Source organism: Molothrus ater, chromosome 28 (genome assembly GCF_012460135.2).
Source record: "Molothrus ater isolate BHLD 08-10-18 breed brown headed cowbird chromosome 28, BPBGC_Mater_1.1, whole genome shotgun sequence".
NCBI classification, from domain to species: domain Eukaryota; kingdom Metazoa; phylum Chordata; class Aves; order Passeriformes; family Icteridae; genus Molothrus; species Molothrus ater.
Window position 1 is genome coordinate 1,189,866 of NC_050505.2, and position 19,503 is coordinate 1,209,368.

Genomic DNA, 19,503 nt, shown 5'->3' on the forward strand with positions numbered 1-19,503 from the left:
TCTCCAGGTGGTTCCTTCAGCGAGGAGACGGAGCAGAAGTTCGAGCACTTCAGGGGACTCACAAATAACAACGTCTCTGCCCGGTAGAATTCCCACTAATTTAAGGAAGCCTGGACTCCTGCTCCGGCCCTTCCCAACCACTGCCCCCAGGAAATGGAGCCTCCTCCAAGCTCGGAGTTTCAGCCCAATCCCTCCTCAAGGAGCCTCTCCCTCCCCACTTTAGGTGCTCAGACCACCCCTCGGTGCCTCCTGCAATTCCAGCTCTCCTCAGCTCCAGCTCTTCACCATTCCAAAGATTCCTCCCACGTTTTGCAGCACTCCTCGCCTCAGGTTGGGTGCCAGCCACCCAAAAGTGCCTTTATCCTTCATTTCCGAGGCATTCTTTGGGAATTTCCAGCTCTTTTCCACTCCCAGTGCCTGTTTGTGCTGCTGCTTCCTGCACCCCTCCTCAGCACTGACTCCAGCTCAGCAAGGAAACGGAAGGAAAGGAAAAACTTTAAAAAAACCAACAAAAAAAAAAACAAACAGGGAAAAAAGGAGCAGCTTTTTGTGAGCAGAACAGTGAAAAGCTGAATTTAATACTGCAGTGAAAACGCTTGGATCCAACAACGGCCACGCTCCGGAGGGGAGCAAACGCAGAACCTGGAATCTCACAGGGAATTTTCAATTTCACAGAGAATTTCACAGGGAATTTTCAATTTCACAGAGAATTTCACATGGAATCTCACAGGGAATTTTCAATTTCACAGAGAATTTCACAGGGAATTTTCAATTTCACAGAGAATTTCACATGGAATCTCACAGGGAATTTTCAATTTCACAGAGAATTTCACAGGGAATTTTCAATTTCACAGAGAATCTCATATGGAATCTCACAGGGAATTTTCAATTTCACATGGACTCTCACAGGGAATTTTCAATTTCACAGAGAATTTCATATGGAATCTCACAGGGAATTTTCAATTTCACAGAGAATTTCACAGGGAATCTCATATGGAATCTCACAGGGAATTTTCAATTTCACAGGGAATCTCATATGGAATCTCACAGGGAATCAAAGCTCTCTGAAGTGCCCCAGAACTCAGCAGATTCCCAGGGATGAGGCCCCTGGGCTGGGAATTCCCATCCCACAGGGATCCCCACACCCGCCAGGGGCTGTGCCCACCCCGGAATCACCTCCTGGCCGGACATTCCATCTCCCTTTGCAAGGATGAATCGTCCTTGTGCACCTTGCAGAGGGAATTTCTGCCTCTCATCCCCAAGGATCTGCTCCTGTGGGAATTCCTCTGTTTGTTTGAGGACACACAGAGCTCCAATAAAAACCTTTTCCCTGGGAAAAAAAAAATATCTATATATCTATATATCTATCACTTTAGAAGCCCTTGGTGTATTTTCTCCTCACAATTCATGAAGTTTGGGGGTTTTCCCCCCCTCTCCTACATCAAAGTTACCTGGAATTCCACAGGGAATTCCAAACTTCCCCCAAACCCCCACCTCATAGGGATGTTGTGAGGCTTAAAAATGCAGAAATATTTTGAGTATTTGTCATTGCTCCAGTGCTCCAGAGGGCACTGGGTTTTAACCTCCTGGCAATTGGAAAATTCCAGTTTTTCCCCAGAATTCCAGACTGGAGCAGGAGCAGAGCCTGGGATGGGGATGGAAGCTCATTTTAAACCCAGTTCTGGGCACATCAGCACAGGCAAATTCTGGAGTTTTTTTCCCTAATGAGCAATTTTTCCCTAATGAGGTTTTCTTCCTCACCAACAGGGAACTTTCAGGCTCTTGAAACTCTGTAAAGAAGGAAAAAATTCCCTAAAACTTGGATTCACTGCCTGTCAGTTTTCTGGGATATCTGAACAGCAACATCACAACAAACTTGGAACAGATTTTTCAACTCCTGCCCTTGCTTAGAGTTAATTTTTGGCCCCCCAAAAAAAAAAAAAAAAAAAACCACAAAAAACTCCCAATTTTCTTAACTCTTAATGCCTATTTTTCGTTGGAAAACAGAGCAAGAATTAGGACTAAAGAAACCCCCTCATTCCTGCAGCTGCCCCAAAGGCTCTGAAAGCCCCAGCACAGAACCCCAGCACTCCCAGGGCTCCAAAAATCCCCAGCAAGAATTCCCAGCACAGGAACAGCCCCGCGGCACCGCCCGCCCTGCATGGATTCAAGAGCACAGCCAAGCTCATCCTGACGGCCTCGGGCTTGCTCTGGGTGGGTTTTTGGGATTATTCCTCCTGCTCCAAGGATTCTGGCTGGAAATCTTCACTCCCCATGGGCTCCTGCTGCCGCTGCCTCCAGCCCAGGGCGTGGGACAGGAGCCTCCTGGCCACGGCCGTGTCTGTCTGCGGCCTCTCCTTCCCCAGGTGAAGCAGCTCTAGGCAAAGATGAAAAACAAATCAGGGGCAGGGAGGAATTCGTGCTTAAATCCCCCCCAAATCAGCTTTTTTCCCTGCTGTTTTATTCGTTTATTGACATCCAATCTTTCTGTCTCGGTGAATAAATTGGGATTTTTTTTTTTCAGGGTTAAGGAATTCCACGTTCTTCACGGGATTGTTTGGTCGCCATAAAGGTTCAGGGCTCTTGTGCTGGGTGGAAAATTGTTCCCCATCCTCTTCCTGGCAAAATTCCCAACATCCCATCCCTGTGAATTGGAAAAATTCCCAACATCCCATCCCTTTCCACACCTGGAAAAACCCAGGCCATTTATCCATTTATCCATTGAAACTCCTCAAAACCAGCTGCCAAAATCCTTGGAAAACAAAAAAAAAACTGCATTTGAAATGATATCTGAATATATCAGATAATTTGGGAAGCCCCTTGGTCAGTGCCCTCCATTTTTTGGATTGCTCCAATTCCATCTGCAAGGAAATCAACCAAAATGTCACCAAGTCCACCAAAATTTGGATTTGGGGATTAATTAATTAATCCTTTATCAATTTGAAGTTGTTATCTGCACAGCAAAGGGGGGGGACTTTGTTTTTCCAGAAGTTTCATTCTTTAAGGGAAAAAAAAATATTAAAAAAAAATTTTAAAAGAGACACTGTCAGCTAATTCAAATCCAAATTTGTGTTTGGAAAATAATCAATTGAAACTAGATGCCAACAGAATTAATTGTTATATCTAATTATTAATTAATTAAATAATTAATTAATAATAAAGAAAAATTTAAAATAATTATATTTTATTTTAACCTGATTCAGAAGAGTGAAAAAATGAAAAAAAAAAAAAAAGATGATGGGGAGATGCAAATAAACCAAAATTTTGGATCTTTCCTTTAAATCCAGCAGTGCTGAACCTCAGGAATTTGTTCCTGTGCCAGTGTCCCTTTAAAGCATCAAAACTGGAATTTATTCTGACTGCAGTGAGCTGGAAAAACCCAGGAATTGTTGGTTCAGAGTCTCTGCTGCTGCTGAGGTTCATGGCTTTGCTTTCCTGTGGCAACTGGACCTGATCAATCTGATTGAAAGGCAATGAAATCAATCAATCAATCAACCAATCAATAATCAATCAATCAATCAATGGTAATCAATCAACTGATGTTCATGGCTCAGCTTCACCGTTTCTACTTCCTGAATAAAATTATGCCAACCACAAGATTGGGTTTGTCTCCTTTGGATTGCCAGGGGGGAGAGGGAAGAGAAAATTCCTGGGGAATTCGATGGCAAAAAATCCCAATTCCAGCACAACCCTTCCCTTCCAGCTGCCCAAAATTGCAGCAAATTGCACCAAAAAAAAAAAATAAATTAAATCTGAATTCCAGCAAAACTCCACACCACAGCTCAGTGCCAAGAAATCCATAAAAAAACCCATTCAGAATGAAAAATAATTGGTCCTGAGTGTGAATTTTCTCATGAATTTGTCATCTGGGCCAGGGAGGAGTGGGAAATGCAGGAGAAATGGGGTGGATTTGGGGAAATGCAGGGGAATTGGGGTGGATTTGGGGAATTCCAGGGGAATTGGGGTGAGTTTAGGGAATTCCAGGGGAGGTGGGGTGGGTTTAGGGAAATGCAGGAGAAGGGAGGTGGATTTAGGGAAATCCAGGGGAATTGGGGTGGGTTTGGGAAGATCCAGGGGAATTGGGTGGGTTTGGGAAGATCCAGGGGAATTGGGGTGGATTTAGGGAAATCCAGAAGTGTGGGGTTGATTTAGGGAAATCCAGAAGTGGGGTGGATTTAGGGAAATGCAGGAGAAGAAGTGGGGTGGGTTTAGGGAAATTCCAGGAGAAGGGGGGGGGTGGGTTTAGGGAAATTTAGGAGAAACGGGGTGGATTTAGGGAAATGTAGAAGTGGGGTTGGATTTAGGAAATCCAGAGGTGTGGGGTGGGTTTAGGGAAATGCAGGGGAATTGGGGTGGGCTCAGGGAATTCCAGGGGAATTGGGGTGGATTTGGGGAAATCCAGGAGAACTGGGATGGGTTTAGGGAAATCCAGGAGAAGGGGAGTGGATTTGGGAAATGCAGAAGTGGGGTGGGCTCGGGGAATTGGGGTGGGCTCAGGGAATTCCATGGGAATTGGGGTGGGCTCAGGGAATTCCATGGGAATTGGGGTGGGCTCAGGGAATTCCATGGGAATTGGGGTGGATTCAGGGAATTCCATGGGAATTGGGGTGGGCTCAGGGAATCCCAGGGGAGCTGGGGTGGGTTCAGGGAATTCCAGGAGCAGTGGGGTGGGTTCAGGGAATTCCAGGAGCAGTGGGGTGGGTTCAGGGAATTCCATGGGAATTGGGGTGGGTTCAGGGAACTCCATAAGACTTGGGGTGGGTTCGGGGAATTCCAGGAGCAGTGGGGTGGGTTCAGGGAATTCCATAAGAATTGGGGTGGCCTCAGGGAATTCCATGGGAATTGAGGTGGGCCCAGGGAATCCCAGGGGCGCTGGGGTGGATTCAGGGAATTCCAAGGGAACCGGGTGGGCTCAGGGAATCCCAGGGGCGCTGGGGTGGGCTCAGGGAATTCCATAAGAATTGGGGTGGGCTCAAGGAATTCCATGGGAATTGGGGTGGATTTGGGGAATCCCATGGGAATTGGGGTGGGCTCAGGCAATTCCATGGGAGCTGGGGTGGGCTCAGGCAATCCCAGGGGAACCGGGTGGGCCCAGGCAATCCCAAGGGAACGGGCTGGGCTCAGGCAATCCCAAGGGAACCGGGTGGGCCCAGGCAATCCCAGGGGAATTGGGGTGGGCTCAGGCAATCCCAAGGGAACGGGCTGGGCTCAGGCAATCCCAGGGGAACCGGGTGGGCCCAGGCAATCCCAGGGGAACCAGGTGGATTCAGGGAATCCCAGGGGAACCGGGTGGGCCCAGGCAATCCCAGGGGAACGGGCTGGGCCCAGGAGCTGTGCCTCACTCACTTGGTCTCTGCAGGGCCCTGACCTTGGCCTGTTTGCTGGCGTGGAGCAGGGGCCGGATCTTCAGGCAGGGGTAGCGGCGGCCCAGGGCCTGCGAGGCTGCAGGGACACAAAAGGGCTGGGATGAACCCCAAATTCCCATCACGCTGGGCTGGAACCCGGGGGACATTCCCTGCCTGGCCTGAGATGTCCTGAGCCCCAGGGGAAAATTTCTGTCCATGCAGAAAACTTCCAAGAGTTTGGGATGAACGGGAATTTGAGTGTGTGAATGGAGGAGTTCAGCACAGGGTGAGAAACCTGGGGCTTTTAATGTGGAAAAAGAAGTTTGGTATGGAAAAAAAAAGCATAATATGGAAAAAATGGAGTATGGAAAAAAGTTTAGTATGGAAAAAAAGTGTAGTATGGAGGAAAGAGAAGTTTAACATGGAAAAAATCTTTAGGATGGAAGAAAAAGTTTAGCATGGAGGAAAAAGTTTAGTATGGAGGAAAAAGTTTAGTATGGAGGAAAAAGTTTAGTATGGAGGAAAAATTCAGTATGGAGGAAAAAGTTTAGTGTGGAAGGAAAAGTTTAGGATGGAAAGAAAAGTTTGGTGTGGGGGAAAAGAAAGTTTAATGTGGAAAAAAAGTTGAGTGTGGAAGGAAAAGTTTGGGATGGAAAGAAAAGTTTAGTGTGGGGGAAAAAAGTTTAGGATGGAAGAAAAAGTTTAGGATGGAGGAAAAAGTTTAATGTGGAAGAAAAAGTTTAGCATGGAAAAAATTTCAGTATGGAAAAAGTTTTGTGCGGAGGAAAAAGTTTTGTATGGAGGAAAAATTCAGTATGGAGGAAAAAGTTTAGGATGGAAGAAAAAGTTTAGGATGGAGGAGGAAAGTTTAGTATGGAAAAAGGTTTTAGTATGGAAGAAAAAGTTTAGTGTGGAAAAAGTTTTGTGTGGAGGAAAAAGTTTAATGTGGAAAATAAAGGTAATATGGAAGAAGTTTAGTATGGAGGAGAAACTTTAGTGTGGAAAAAGGTTTTAGAGTGGAAGAAAAAGTTTAGTAGGGAAGAAAAAGTTTAGGATGGAAAAAAAATTCAGGATGGAAGAAAAAGTTTAGGATGGGATAAATATTAAGTAGGGAAGAAGAAGTTTAGTATGGAGGAAAAACTTAAGTATAGAAGAAAAAGTTTAGGATGGAAAGAAAAGTTTAGGATGAAAGAAAAGGTTTAGTGTGGAGGAAAAAAGTTTAGTGTGGAGGAAAAGGTTTAGTGTGAAAAAAAATTCCAGTGTGGAGGAAAATAAAAATACAAATAAAATGAGATATAAAATAAAAATAAAAATAAAAATAAAATAGAAATAGAAATACAATAAAAACAAAATAGAAGAAAATAGAAAATAGAAAATAAAATAGAAAATAAAATAAAGTAAAATAAAGCAAAATAAAATAAAGCAAAATAAAATAAAAATAAAAATAAAATAAAATGAAATAAAATGAAATAAAATGAAATAAAATGAAACCCCACTGCCAACCAGTTCGGGGCACTGGGAAGGGGCTGGGGAGCTCTGGGTGCCTCAATCCCACCCCAGTACCTGTGGAGGGGCTGGAGAAGATTCCCAGGGCATGGGTGTCATCCACCCACTGGATTTTGAAGCCACTTTCACTGCAAAAAAAAAAGAATAATTTGAATTAATGTCAAGAAAAACAAAGCCCCAACAAAACCCAGCAGCCCCAGGAGGGGTTTTCAGTGATTTATGGTGTTTCCCAAAGCATTATTCCCATTTTAAATGGGGGAAAGGGCAGGAAAAGGAGGAAAAAAGGACATTAAATGTGCCCTTTTGGAGGCCAGTGTGAAATTACCCCAAATTCTCCTTTTCCTCTCAAACCCAACCTCAGTTCCAGGCATTGGCTTCCAGCAGCAAAACAGGGACATTTCTGAATTGCACATTTCTGAAGTGCTTCCCAGGCATAAAAATAAAAAGCAAGAATGGATTTATGAAGTGATTTTGGGGTGAAATCTCATAAAGAGTCCGTGGGAAATGGGAATTTGAGAGCAGGAATTCAAAAATATTCCAGTCCACGTCCCAGTGGCTCCATCCTTTCCCAGCTCTGCCTCACTCCCAGAGAGTGGAACAAGAAATCTGAGCAAGCCCACACAATGCAGGAAGAATTATTTCAATATTATTACAATAGAAATTGAAATCATTAAATAAAAATTATTCTTTCAGTTTTCAAGAATAATTTAAATAAAATTTTTAAATGTAATTGATTTGGTTTAATTGATCTGTGGAAGGAATTTTCACAAGTAATCCAAGAATTATCCCAAGAGAGGAACTCAGCTCTGCCCTAATTGATTAATTATTTAAAATATAGTTTTAAATAATAATATGATTTTTAAATGTAATTAATTTGATTTAATTGAAGGGATTTGTAGAGGGAATTTTCACATCTAGTCCAGGAATTACCCCAAAAGAGGAGGAGGAAAACAGGAGAAGAACTCAGATCTGCCCTCAGTGAAGAATTGTTTAAAATATACTTTTAAACAAAAATTTAAATATAATTTTAAAATGTAATTAATTTGGTTTAATTGAAGGGATCTGTAGAGGGAATTTCCACAACTAATCCAGGAATTATCCCAAGAGAGGAGGAGGAAAACTGGAGATGAACTCAGAGCAGGACCCAGCTCTGCCCTCACTGAAGAATTATTTAAAATATAGTTTTAAATAAAAATTTAAATATCATTTTAAAATATAATTAATTTGGTTTAATTGAAGGGATTTGTAGAGGGAATTTCCATATCTAATCCAGGAATTATCCCAAAAGAGGGGGAGGAAAACAGGAGATGAACTCAGATCTGCCCTCACTGAAGAATTATTTAAAATACAATTTTCAAGAATAATTTAATTTTAAAACTTAATTAATTTGGTTTAATTGAAGGGGTTTGTAGAGGGAATTTTCCCATCTAATCCAGGAATTATCCCAAGAGAGGAAAGCAGGGAAAGGTGCCTTTGACAGAACTCAGAGCTGGACCCAAGCTCATTCCCCGGATTTCCCATTTTACCCCCAGGGCTGAGCCCTTTTCCTTGGAAATTCTGATGGAATCACCCAGGAACCAGCAAAAAAATCTCCAAAAAAGCACCTGGATGGAGGCAGGGCACAGCTGGCTGTGGGTATGGGGGTGCCACAGCCCTGGGGGAAAGCTGGGCTTTAAACCAGGCCTAAACTGCAGCAAAAGCCCCTTGGAGGCACAGAACGAGGGGAAGGTGAAACTAAAATCCAGAATTTGGGTGTCAGAAATGTGGAGCAAAGCTGGGCTTTAAACCAGGGGAAAGCTGGGCTTTAAACTGCAGGAAAAGCTCCTTTGAGGGACAGAATGAGGGGAAGGTGAAACTAAAATCCAGAATTTGGGTGCCAGAGCCATGGAGTAAAGCTGGGCTTTAAACCAGGACTAAACTGCAGGAAAAGCCTTTGAAGAACACAAAGAGGGAAAGGTGAAACTAAAATCCAGAAATGTGGAGTAAAGCTGGGCTTTAAACCAGGGGAAAGCTGGGCTTTAAACTGCAGGAAAAGCCCCTTTGAGGCACACAAAGAGAGGAAGGTGAAACTAAAATCCAGAATTTGGGTGTCAGAAATGTGGAGCAAAGCTGGGCTTTAAACCAGGGGAAAGCTGGGCTTTAAACCAAGCCTAAACTGCAGCAAAAGCCCCTTGGAGGGACAGAATGAGGGGAAGGTGAAACAAAAATCCGGAATTTGGGTGCCAGGAAGGTGGAGCAAAGCTGGGCTTTAAACTGCAGGAAAAGCCCCTTTGAGGCACACAAAGAGAGGAAGGTGAAACTAAAATCCAGAATTTGGGTGCCAGAGCCATGGAGTAAAGCTGGGCTTTAAACCAGGACTAAACTGCAGGAAAAGCCTTTGAAGAACACAAAGAGGGAAAGGTGAAACTAAAATCCAGAAATGTGGAGCAAAGCTGGGCTTTAAACTGCAGGAAAAGCCCCTTTGAGGCACACAAAGAGAGGAAGGTGAAACTAAGATTCAGAATTTGGGAGCCAGAAATGTAGAGTAAAGCTGGGCTTTAAACCAGGACTAAACTGCAGGAAAAGCCCCTTTGAGGCTCATAGAGAGGGGAAGGTGAAACCAAAGCTCAGAACTTTGCAGCCAGCCCCAGGCTGTGCCCCCTGCCCTGCCCAGGCTCCCGGGCAGTCACTCACTGGAAATCTGAGAACATTTCCAGCAGATCCTCGGTGCTCAGGGACGAGGGGAAGTCGTAGATCTCGGTGACGTGGGCCAGGTCCCCCTCGCTGACCTGGGCCTCCCCGTAGCCAGGATAATCCACAGTGATCCTCTCGATGCTGATGTCCTTCACTGACAAATTCCCTACGATCTGGGAAGATGCAAAGCAAGGATTAGAAAATAAAACAATGAGCCAGGCTGGAGTTTCAGCCCCTTGAAACAGGAGCTGCTTTGAGTTAGGTCTCCCAAGCTCTTGGGGGTTTATTTCACACCCAGGATAGCTCAGCTACCTTGGCATCAAATCAGCAGCATGGCTTCTGTGGCAGCGTTGGAAACAAAAAGGTTTTAATAAAAGGCAAAATAACAAAACTCTTTACAGAGATAAACTGATTTAGGTGCAAGAGGTCCTTGCCCCTGGTAAAACACCTCACAAAATCAATTCCTTTCTTTGTTCTCTTCTTTTTCTAGTGAACTGTCTAGGCAGGACTTTTTGGCTCCTGTCCACTTGGCCATCTTTAAATTGAAGGTTCAGTCCCCCAAGCCTATGAGATGCCTTTTTCACCTAATCCAGGAGAGAAACTTCAGGGCTTCTTTCCTTTTTAAGGAGACAAAAGCTAGTTTTGTCACAAAAAAAGGAAACGCAAAAAGGAAAAGCAAAAACAAAAAGCACATTCCCACATCCCCTCAGAGCCCAATCCTCACCCCAGCCACCCCAGCACCACCAGGACACGGAATCCCCTCCCAGGGAGCGCCTCCCTCCCCTCTTTTCCCAGATTCTGCCCCAAATCACCTCTGCCAGCAGCTCTGCCGTGCAGTCGTCCTCGAGCCTCGTCCCCTCTCTGTCCCCTGCAGCCAAATCCAGGCCCCTCCTCAGCGCCTCGGCCACACCAGAGCCTTCCTTGTCCTCCTCTTCCTCCTTCCTCTGGATCCGCCCCGGAGCGCTCGGATCTGCGCCATGGAGCGGCTCAGGGGCAGCCAGAGCCTCAGCTGGGCCTTCCAGAACCTTCTGCAGGGGCTTCTGCTCCACCTGCCCAGCGCCGGGGCTGGGAGCAGCCTGGACTCCCTGGGAATTCCGGGAATGCTGCTCTGCAGAGCGGGGCTGGCTGCTGCTGCTCTGCAGGGTCTGAGACTCTGGCACGGCTGGGGCTGGCACAGCTGGGGCTGGCACACCTGGGGCTGGCACGGCCGGGGCTGGCACACCTGGGGCTGGCACACCTGGGGCTGGCACACCTGGGGCTGGCACACCTGGGGCTGGCACACCTGGGGCTGGCATGGCCGGGGCTGGCATGGCCGGGGCTGGCACACCTGGGGCTGGCACACCTGGAGCTGGCACAGGCAGGTCTGTCCTGCTGCCACCGTGGTTCTCCAAAGGGACAGAGCTGCCCCCGCACTCCGACCCTCTGGAATCCCGGCTGGATTCCTTCTCCTGCAGCGGGGCCTGGAACTCGCTGCCCTCTGCAGAGATGGGGCTGCCCTGGCCCGGCTCCTCCTCCCCTGCCTGGGGTGGGTGTTTGTGGTGCTCTGCAGCGATGGTGCTGCCATGGCTTGGCTCTTCCTGCCCCACCTCGGGTGGGTGTTTGTGGTGCTCTGCAGAGATGGTGCTGCCACGGCTTGGCTCTTCCTGCCCCGCCTCGGGTGGGTGTTTGTGGTGTGCAGAACGAGGGGAATGGGAACAGTCCTCATCCCGGCCTTCCTGCTCGCAGGAATCGCCGCCATTCCCTAAGGACGGCACTTCCTCATCACGCAGGGGATGCTCGGCGCTGCCTTTCCCAGGGACATCCTCAGGCTCCTGCTGCCTCCTAGGGCTGCCTCCAGCCCTGCCCAGCTCCTGCTGCTCCCGGCTGGAATTCCTGGCGCCGTTTTCCCCTCCTGGAGCCGCGTCCCCGTCCCCGGGGCTCTCCCGCTCCCTCCAATTCGCCTTTTTCCGGCCCCCTCTGGGCACGAACGGGGCTTTCTCTGGCTTCCTCCTGGGCGGCCTGGAGATCCTGCCCGAGCCCACGCTGGCACGGGCAGTGTCCCCGTGGGTGTCCCCGGGGTGGCGCAGCCGGGCCCCCCGGCCCCCCCGGCCCCAGGGCTGCACAGGGCGCTGCACACGGGAGGGGTTGGGCCCGGCCTTTTGCTCACTCGAGGTCTCGTTGGGAAGCCTGGGAAGGAGGGGATGGTGAGAGGGGAGCAGGGGAAACGCAGAGGAAAAGGAGGAGAAGCATCAAAAAGGGAAATCCCAAAAGAAAAAATTCCCAAAGGGAAAAATCCCGCTGTTCCTGGGGGTCTGGGGGGTGCCACTGATAATGGAGAACCTGAATGGGACACAGGGACTTTGTGCTGGAGCCCCTCTGGAGCCAGGCTGAGAGAGCTGGGAACACTCCAGGGAGAGCTCAGAGCCCCTTGCAGAGCCTGAAGGGGCTCCAGGAGAGCTGGAGAGGGACTGGGGACAAAGGAGAAGCATCAAATTCCCAAAGGGAAAATCCCACTGTTCCTTAGGGTCCGGGAGGTGCCATTGGTAATGGAGAACCTGAACGGGACACAGGGACTTTGTGCTGGAGCCTCTCTGGAGCCTCTATGGAACCAGGCTGAGAGAGCTGGGAACACTCCAGGAGAGCTCAGAGCCCATTCCAGAGCCTGAAGGGGCTCCAGGAGAGCTGGAGAGGGGCTGGGGACAAGGGATGGAGGGACAGGACACAGGGAATGGCTCCCACTGCCACAGGGTAGGGATGGATGGGGTACTGGGAGGGTTGGGGGTCTGGGATGGAATTCCCAGAGCAGCTGTGGCTGCCCCTGGATCCCTGACAATGCCCAGGGCCAGGCTGGACAGGGCTTGGAGCAGCCTGGGACAGTGGGGGTGTCCCCAGAGGGTGACAAGGGTGGCACTGGGATGAGTTTCGGGTCCCTCCAAACCATTGCAGGATTTTGATGGTTGTCAGCGCTGACCCGGCGGAGCACAGCTCACCTGACAGCTGAGTGACAAATGACTGTCCTCCTCCTCCAGCCCTCTCCCACCGAGAAGCTGCTGAGCAGTTCCATGTTCTCCACGGTCCTGTGGATCAGGTACCTGAGGCGGCTGGACAGGGGTGGGAACAGGAGCACTCTGCAAGGAGAGAGGGCTCAGGGCATCAGAAACGTGCAGGGAGGGATGGGAATGATGGAAAAATGTAATAACCTCATCCCCTGAGTCATTCCCAGCACGGGATTTGAATCAGAAAAAAGGCAAGCAGGACTTGGTGGTATTAAAAGCATAAGTGACTTCTCAGATTTGCAGCCAGACACATTTTACACATAAAATGGAGTGTGGGGAATGCCTGACCCCAAGGCCTTGGCCTGGACTCTCCTTCCTGCTGTACCCATATGGGAAAGGCTGGGAAGCACCAGCAGAAAGCTGCTGCTGATCCCCTCCCTCCCAGGCTGAGTCTAATTTCATTTCTCTCTCCACAATATCTTATTCTGTAACATTTCTAAATCAATATTTATCCCAAAAATTATATACAAATATATACTATATAAACCTTCTTTATATACAAATATAATATATATATAATATATATATTATATATATATTATATATAATATATATAATATATAACATATAATATATAACATATAATATGTAATATATTATATATTATATATACAAATATACTATAAATAAATAAACCTTCTATCAAACTTTATAAATTATAAATTTATAAATATATAAACCTTCTATCAAACTTTATAATTCCTCTACAAATCCATTTCCCACCTGGAAACCAGGAATAAACCAAGAATGGATAAATAAACTCCAATGTCGCTGCTGTCACCTGGTTTGTCCCTGAGTCATTGACAATGGCACAGGGAATTTCTCTGCCAAACATTTTATTAAAAAAAAAAGCACTGAAACAAATATTTAAGGTCAGGAGAAGCTGGCAGGGAGCTGAGCTCAGCATTGCCAGCCCTGCTCCTGTCCAGCACCCCGGGCTCGGCCACCCCAAAGGCTCCAAAGGTCACTGGGCTGGGAACAGCTCCAGGTGAACCCAGGACGAGCAGTGGCTGCTCCAAAGCCACCAATGGCCACAAAACCCTGCCTGAAGGTGTCACCAGGGGAGGGGACCCCACAGCCAGAGCCCAAATGCTGCTGCTTTCACCCCAGAAAACGACGCCAAGCACGAGCCCAAGGTGCCCAGGTGTCCCTGGGGCTGCCCAGGTGTCCCTGGGGCTGCCCAGGTGTCCCTGGCACTGCCATGGCCCGGGGACAGCTCAGGGACCCACCGGTGGTGCTGGCCCTGCTCCATGAAGTGCTCGAGCTCCTCCACGATCCTGCCCACGAACTCATCCTCGCTGGGCGACAGGAAAACGCCATCCATGGGGCACAGTGCCAGGGGACAGCCTGCTGGGGACAGGGACAGCCTGCTGGGGAACAGGGGCACAATGGAGGGACAGGGACAGCCTGCCGGGGGACAGGGGCACAATGGAGGGACAGGGACACACATGGAGAGACAGGGACACACCTGGAGAGACAGGGACAGCCTGCCGGGGGACAGGGACACACCTGGGGGGACAGGGACAGCCTGCTGGGGGACAGGGGCACATCCGGAGGGACAGGGATACACATGGAGAGACAGGGACACGTGGAGGGACAAGGACACACATGGAGGGACAGGGACACACCTGGAGGGAGGGGCAGGGACCCGCCTGGAAGGACGGGGACAGCCTGCCAGGGGACAGGAGCACATGGAGGGACAGGGATACACATGGAGAGACAGGGACACGTGGAGGGACCGGGACGGGGCACATGGAGGAAGGGACAGCCGCCAACCCCCGCCCATGGGTGCCCAGCACCCCCTGCAAATCTCACCCGCCCTGTGCTGGCTCCGTCTGCACCGCGTTATCGCCAGCCCTGGGCATCCCAAAATCCCCCAGCCCTGGGCATCCCAAAATCCCCCAGCCCTGGGCATCCCAAAATCCCCCAGCCCTGGGCATCCCAAAATCCCCCAGCCCTGGGCACCCCCAGCCTCTCTGCCCTGCGTTATCCCCCTTTCCCGGACACCCCCATCCCGCTCTCTGCATCCGCCTGCCCTCCCCTTCTCCCAGCGCCACGTGCTGCCTCCTGTCCCCACCATCATCATCATCATCATCGTCATCCTCACCATCACCACCCGAGCCCCGAGCCCCCCATCGCCCCCATCCCCGCCCCCCGGCCGCACCGCGCCCCCGTTCCCCACCCCCGGTGTCCCCCCGGCTCCGGCCGCCCCGGCCGGGTCCCCCCGCGCCCTCACCGCCAGGCCCGGCCGAGCAGCGGATGCCGGTGCGGCGCCTGCGCCCGGTTCTGGCTCCTCCCGCCCGGTTCTGGCTCCTCCCGCCCGGTTCTGGCTCCTCCCGCCCGGTTCTGGCTCCTCCCGCTCCATCCCGGCTCCTCCCGCTCCATCCCGGCTCCTCCCGCCCGGTTCTGGCTCCTCCCGCTCCATCCCGGCTCCTCCCGCTCCATCCCGGCTCCTCCCGCTCCATCCCGGCTCCTCCCGCCCGGTTCTGGCCCCTCCCGCTCCGTCCCGGCTCCTCCCGCTCGGTCCTGGCTCTTCCTACTCTGTCCCGGCTCCTCCCGTTCCATCCCAGCTCCTCCCGACCGATCCGAGCTCGTCCCCCTGGCTCTGGGCTCCTCTCGGCCTGTCCGGCTCTTCCTCCTCATCCCCGGTTCTTCTCTCTCGCTCCCGGTTCTTCTTCCTCCTCATCCCCGGTTCTTCCTCCCCGTCCCGGCTCCATCCCCGGCAGCGCTCCTGGCTCTGCTGTCCCCAAACCCTCCCGGGCCGAGTTCATCCCCCTGTCCCCGTTCGGCTCCGAGCGCTCCAGAATCGCCCCTGAGGTTGGGGCTGATTTCAGCCTTCCCGGAGCTGCTTTCCCGGGGAGCGATCCCGGCCTCGGCATTCCCGGGGAGCGATCCCGGCCTCGGCATTCCCGGAACATCTCCCGGCCTTTCCCTGACGAGAGGAGCAGGTTCCAGTGTGGAAATTAAGCCAGGCAAGACATCAACCCCCAGCTGCCCCATCCCGTTATCCTCCCCTGTGCTCACTTCTCCCTTTCTCTGTTAAAGCCATTCTTCCGAAACTTCCTGATTTTTTTCTGCCTGAAAAATCACTTGAAGGCCAGCAGTCATTCCCTGTCTCCCTGCAATTCCAGCTGGGAAAGCAGCACAATTCCACATCACCTGCACGGGGTTAATTCCCACACTTTCCCAGCCCAGCATATTCCAATGTGGCGGGTTTGGATTGGTTTGGATTAGGAGGAACCTCCAATTTTTCCCTTTTATCTACTGATTTCCACGTGGATTTGATGCTTTTCCTTCTTTCCCTCTTTTGCAAATATCACTTTTCTCAGGCCCCTCTGCTCCTCACCCCAAAAGCCCAGAAGCTGTCCCCAGGTCACCCACTGCACATCCAAAGTGACCTGGCTTTTTTGGGATTACAGAGCAGGGTCAGGCACAAATCCTGCTCTGGGATCAGCCCCAGACTGGAATAATTTCACCCACCCAAGTGTGGAATTTGGGATGGGAGAAGGGAAAAGAGGAGGAGGAGAAGGAGGAGGAGGAGGAGAAGGAGGAAGACGCTTCCTGGTGGGATTACAGAGGAAACCTGTGCAGGAAAAAAGGGCAAAAGGAGCTGCATTCTGCAGCCAGGTAAACAGGGGGGGTCTGTGCCAAAGGCAGCCCCAGTCCCACCAGTCTGGAGCTGTTCCCATTTCCCAGTCTGCCCACAGGAATGTCTGTAACACACTGGGATTCCTTCCAGAGCCTGGCAGGTTTGGGGTTGGCTCTGTCACCACCTGTCCCTTCTGCTACTGGGTCAGAGCTGCTGCAGGAAAATAACAAGAATTAAACACATTAATTTAATGAAATAATTAAATACAGGTAATAAGAGGACACAAAATGGGTCACTTCACCCTCTTTGTTGTCTTCCCTTTGAAGGTTCACCCTGCTCATCACAGACACACCGAGCTGGTGGAACAGCTTCAATACCCCCAGCTCCTCAGAGAACAGGCGTGACAGGAATGTCCCAGCTCCCCTCTCTGCTGGAGACCTTCCCACCACTCTTTCCATTTCCCACCCAGGCTCAGTGGAAGGTGCTGCTGGTGAGAAGGGGAATCCTCCCCAGCCACACTCAGGAAGGGATTCTGAGGGGGGGAGGAGCCCAGAGAAACCCTCCCCAAGGCCACTTTGGGATGGGAGAAGGGAAAAGAGGAGCAGGAAAAGGAGGAAGAGGCTTCCTGGGGTGGGATTACAGAGCAAACCTGTGCAGGGAAACAGGAGCCACATTCTGAGCCAGGTAAACAAGGGGGGTCTGTGCCAAAGGCAGCCCCGGTCCCACCAGGCCAGTGACCAGCTGGGTTTGGCCAGCTCCTCTCTCAGCTCCTCCGAGAACAGGAATGTCCCAGCTCCCCTCTCTGCTGGAGACCTTCCCACCCCTCTTTCCCCACCCAGGCTCAATGGAAGGCGCTGCTGGCCAGAGGGGGATCCCTCCCCCGGCAGACAGGGGTCCCACACTCAGGAAGGGGGATCTGAGGGGGAGAGGAGCCCAGAGAAACCCTCTCCAAGGCCACCTCGGGGTTCTCCCCCTGCAGCACGGCGTGGGGCAGCAGCTGGGGCGGGCTGAGGCTCTGCAGAGCCCTGTGCCCGGAGGTGTCGGGGTGGAAGGACACCAGCTCGTTGCTGAAGGTCACCGTCTCCACGGCGCCGCCGCGGCAGAGGCAGCCCCAGCCCAGCAGGGAGGCGAAAGCCGCGCGGAACTCGGCGTTGAAGGCGTAGATGATGGGGTTGAGGGCAGAGTTGGCCCAGCCCAGCCAGGTGAAGGTGCTGAGCACGGCCCTGCTGACGCATGGTGACATTCCCTGGACGTGGAGATCAGTGTCACAGAAGGGCACCAGGCAGTTGAGCACGAAGAAGGGCAGCCAGCAGCACACGAAGACACCCACGATGATGGAGAGGGTCTGCAGCACCTTGGTCTCCTTCTTGAGGGAGTTTTTCAGGGAGGTTTCCCGAGGGCGGGCGCTCCGTCCCGCCGGTGTCTCCAGGGAGGAGATGCCACGGAGCTGGCGCCGGGCCAGGTGGAAGAGGCGCCCGTAGGTGCCCAGCATGATGGCCACGGGGATGTAGAAGCTGATGAGGGACGAGGAGATGGCGTAGGTCCTGCTGAGGCTGGGATCGCAGCCCCCCTCCTCCGCAGAGCCGTTAAACCCCAGCAGCTCCCGGTCCTTGTGCCACTGCAGCTGCACGGGGATGAAGGAGATGAGGAGGGACAGCAGCCAAGCCCCCGCGATGGTGACGAAGGCCAGGCGCTGCGTCACCCTCCTCTGGTGGCGGAAGGGCTCAGCGATGGCCCAGTAGCGCTCGATGCTGATGAGGCACAGGTGGAGGATGGAGGCCGTGCAGCACATGATGTCAAAGGCCACCCAGAGGTCACAGAAAGCCCCAAAGGGCCAGAAGCCCAGCACGTCGCTGGCAGCTCTCCAGGGCATCACCAGCACGGCCACCAGCAGGTCGGACACGGCCAAGGAGACCACGAAGAGGTTGGTGACCTTGGAGCGCAGGTGTGGGAACCTGAGCACGGCCAGGCACACCAGGACGTTCCCCAGCAGCGTGGTGAGGATGAGGAGGGACAGGCAGGCGGCTGTCACCACCCGCAGGGACAGCGGGGAGTGGCTTTGAGCTGCCCACCCGGTAGCACTGAGCCCGTCCTGCCCAGCTCCTCCTGCCGAGGGGTAAAACCCATCCATGGCTGCCGCGTTGTCCTGGATTGTCAAGCAAGAGGTGCTCTATTCCCCATCTGCATGGCAGCTGGCTCCTGTTCAGGGGGCAGTTCTCCTTATCTCTTCCACAGCCAGGGAGACATCTGCTGATAAGAGGCCGTTGAATGTCCCTGCATGGCTGATAAGAACTACAGCATCCCATTGGGAGATGTGAGCCCAGAGGGAGGAGCCAAGCATTCCTACATGGATATAATCTGGAGATTCTGGAACACCAGCCCTGCATTCCTGCCTGGATAGAATCTGGAGATTCTGGAACACCAGCCAAGCATTCCTACCTGGATAGAATCTGGAGATTCTGGAACACCAGCCAAGCATTCCTGCCTGGATATAATCTGGAGATTGTGGAACACCAGCACGGCTTCTCCACGGGATTCCCAGAGGAGCAGCAGCTGCCTCTCCTTCCCCTGGATCTTCAGAGGAAGAGACTCCACCCTTCTCCAGGATCCCTGCTCCAGCAGAACCAGCCCTGGCACTGCAGGAGGGCTGAGCCACAATTCCAATGGTTCTGCTGCCCACACCCTGACCCACAGGGTGTCAGGCTGGGTTCTGACTCTGGCAGTGTTGGTTTAGTTCACTGCATTGTTTATTTTATCTTTTTATTTTCTTCCCTATTAAAGAACTGTTATTCCTGCTCCCATATTTTTTGCCTGAGAGCCCCTTAATTTAAAATTTATAGCAATTCAGAGAGGGGGTTTACATTTTCCATTTCAGGGGAGGCTCCTGCCTTCCTGAGCAGACACCTGGCTTTCAAACCAAGCCATCCATTTATCCCTGCCGAGGTTTCTCAGCTGCTCAAGGCTCCATCAGCCTCCAGAGCCCATTTTCCCTTTTTTCCTGCTCCCACAGCATCTCTGAAGCCCCAGCTGCAATCCAGTCCCGCTGCCAGCCCAGGAAAAGTGCTGAAAGCTCTCGGTCCTTTCCAGGGCTCTGCTGACAGGATTTTTGGATTTTTGGACATTGGGTTTTCCCTTCTGCCTCCCACCCCAGCTCCCTTCCTCTGCTGCTCCCAGGAGCCAGAACTCACCTCCAGGGCTGAGGAGGCTTTGCTGCAAATCTTCCTCCCTCTCCTCTCTCCTCTTCACCTGCTGGTGCTCCTGCAGAATTCCCGGATCCCTCCCGTGGCCAGGCTGGGATTCACTGCCAGGAGCAAGAGGGGTCTGAGCTCCCTCTGCTCCTGCAGCCCCTCCCTGC

The 19,503-nt window shown here is 51.5% G+C and overlaps 3 protein-coding genes across 3 annotated transcripts in view; 1 reads left to right on the forward strand and 2 right to left on the reverse strand.

The window, feature by feature from the left end:
- The window catches only part of LOXL2 (lysyl oxidase like 2), a 67,405-nt gene extending 66,908 nt beyond the window's left edge, over positions 1-497 (forward strand). Inside the window, exon 14 of the mRNA XM_036396754.2 lies at positions 8-497. Coding sequence (XP_036252647.1) covers positions 8-87 — 80 coding nt within the window. The 3' untranslated portion in view covers positions 88-497. The remainder of the gene's footprint in view (positions 1-7) is intronic.
- Positions 498-544: 47 nt separating this feature from the next.
- Positions 545-14,869, reverse strand: R3HCC1 (R3H domain and coiled-coil containing 1). Its single transcript, XM_054517518.1, has 8 exons — positions 14,796-14,869; positions 13,789-13,906; positions 12,494-12,631; positions 10,337-11,690; positions 9,525-9,697; positions 6,909-6,979; positions 5,347-5,442; positions 545-2,377 (listed from the first exon to the last, which is right to left on the reverse strand). Exons 2-8 carry the CDS (start codon positions 13,881-13,883, stop codon positions 2,229-2,231), a joined length of 2,076 nt encoding a protein of 691 aa, XP_054373493.1. The 5' UTR covers positions 13,884-13,906; positions 14,796-14,869; the 3' UTR covers positions 545-2,228.
- A 1,512-nt stretch (positions 14,870-16,381) lies between these two features.
- LOC118695143 (D(1) dopamine receptor-like) lies at positions 16,382-18,286 on the reverse strand. Its single transcript, XM_036396552.2, has one exon. It carries the CDS (start codon positions 18,277-18,279, stop codon positions 16,990-16,992), a length of 1,290 nt encoding a protein of 429 aa, XP_036252445.1. The 5' UTR covers positions 18,280-18,286; the 3' UTR covers positions 16,382-16,989.
- Positions 18,287-19,503: the final 1,217 nt, after the last annotated feature.